The sequence below is a fragment of the Amphimedon queenslandica genome, unplaced genomic scaffold, assembly GCF_000090795.2.
Source record: "Amphimedon queenslandica unplaced genomic scaffold, v1.1 AMPQUscaffold_3658_Cont24351, whole genome shotgun sequence".
Taxonomy (NCBI): domain Eukaryota; kingdom Metazoa; phylum Porifera; class Demospongiae; order Haplosclerida; family Niphatidae; genus Amphimedon; species Amphimedon queenslandica.
In genome coordinates, this window is record NW_003556018.1 from 1 (window position 1) to 996 (window position 996).

Genomic DNA, 996 nt, shown 5'->3' on the forward strand with positions numbered 1-996 from the left:
TTCTCCTTCCTTGGTCTCTGCCTGATTGAATAGGAATATCGTGTGAGTTAGCAATTGTTGATGCATAATCATAAACTTTCTTCCAATAGTCATCACTACGATACTCTGATAAAAGTGACTTAGTAGCAACAACTAGATGAGATGCTGAAGAAAGATTAAGAGAAGAGCTCTGAAGTTGATCTGATAGTTGCTTAGTACAAGTGAGAATGCGATCAAATGTAACGAGTGATACAAGGAAAGTAAATGATCTCACCTGGTGATACAACCCCCTAGCCTCAATGGCCTTAGCAGCATCATGTGACACTGATATTTCTTCCAAAGAGAGAAGAACGGAGTCATATGTGCAACATATGGCATTGACTGCTGCAAAGCGGCATACCCACCGAGTGTCACTCAGTTTCTGCAGTTCCATTGGTTGTTTTTCAGGGTGTAATTGTGATTGTTTTTCCATAAAAACATCATGGGCTTTTGTAGGAGAGAAGAAAACATACAAGGCCTCTAATAAAGCAAAAAACTCAGCTGCTATTGGTACAGATTTGACAGATTTGACCAAGACTAGATTTAAAGCATGGGCATGACAGTGAATGTATGTAGCATATGGAGCAAACTGTCGTACCTGAGTTTGAACACCTGAGCAATGTCCACTCATTACATTGGCACCGTCATACCCCTGACTCACCATTTTAAGAAAATCAAAGTCAAAGCCAGTAACTAACTCTTTAATGTATCCTGTTAAGCTGGTTGCATCTTGCAAGATCTTTGGCATGAGAGAATCCCAAGAACCTTTCATTGACGATATCATCAGCTACATTGACTTAATGTATAGTTACAGCAAAGATCAAAGGCTTAACAGTTGTGATAAAACCCATAGAACACTCCCACCAATACCGCAGTGTGATATTATAAATAGCACACTCATTTATTTAATGTGCAGCAGTGTGATATCAGTGATAGCAAATTTTATTTTTAAATATTATAATTAAATCAATTTTGATG

General features: G+C 38.1%; 1 protein-coding gene across 1 annotated transcript; it reads right to left on the reverse strand.

Annotated features, from left to right (window-relative positions):
• Positions 1-21: 21 nt before the first annotated feature.
• LOC105316201 (uncharacterized) lies at positions 22-790 on the reverse strand (the record flags this gene model as incomplete). The annotated part of the gene is made up of 1 exon (XM_011411017.1): positions 22-790. A coding segment is annotated over exon 1 (769 nt), but the record flags the coding sequence as incomplete, so codon positions are not given.
• Between the last annotated feature and the right edge of the window lie 206 nt (positions 791-996).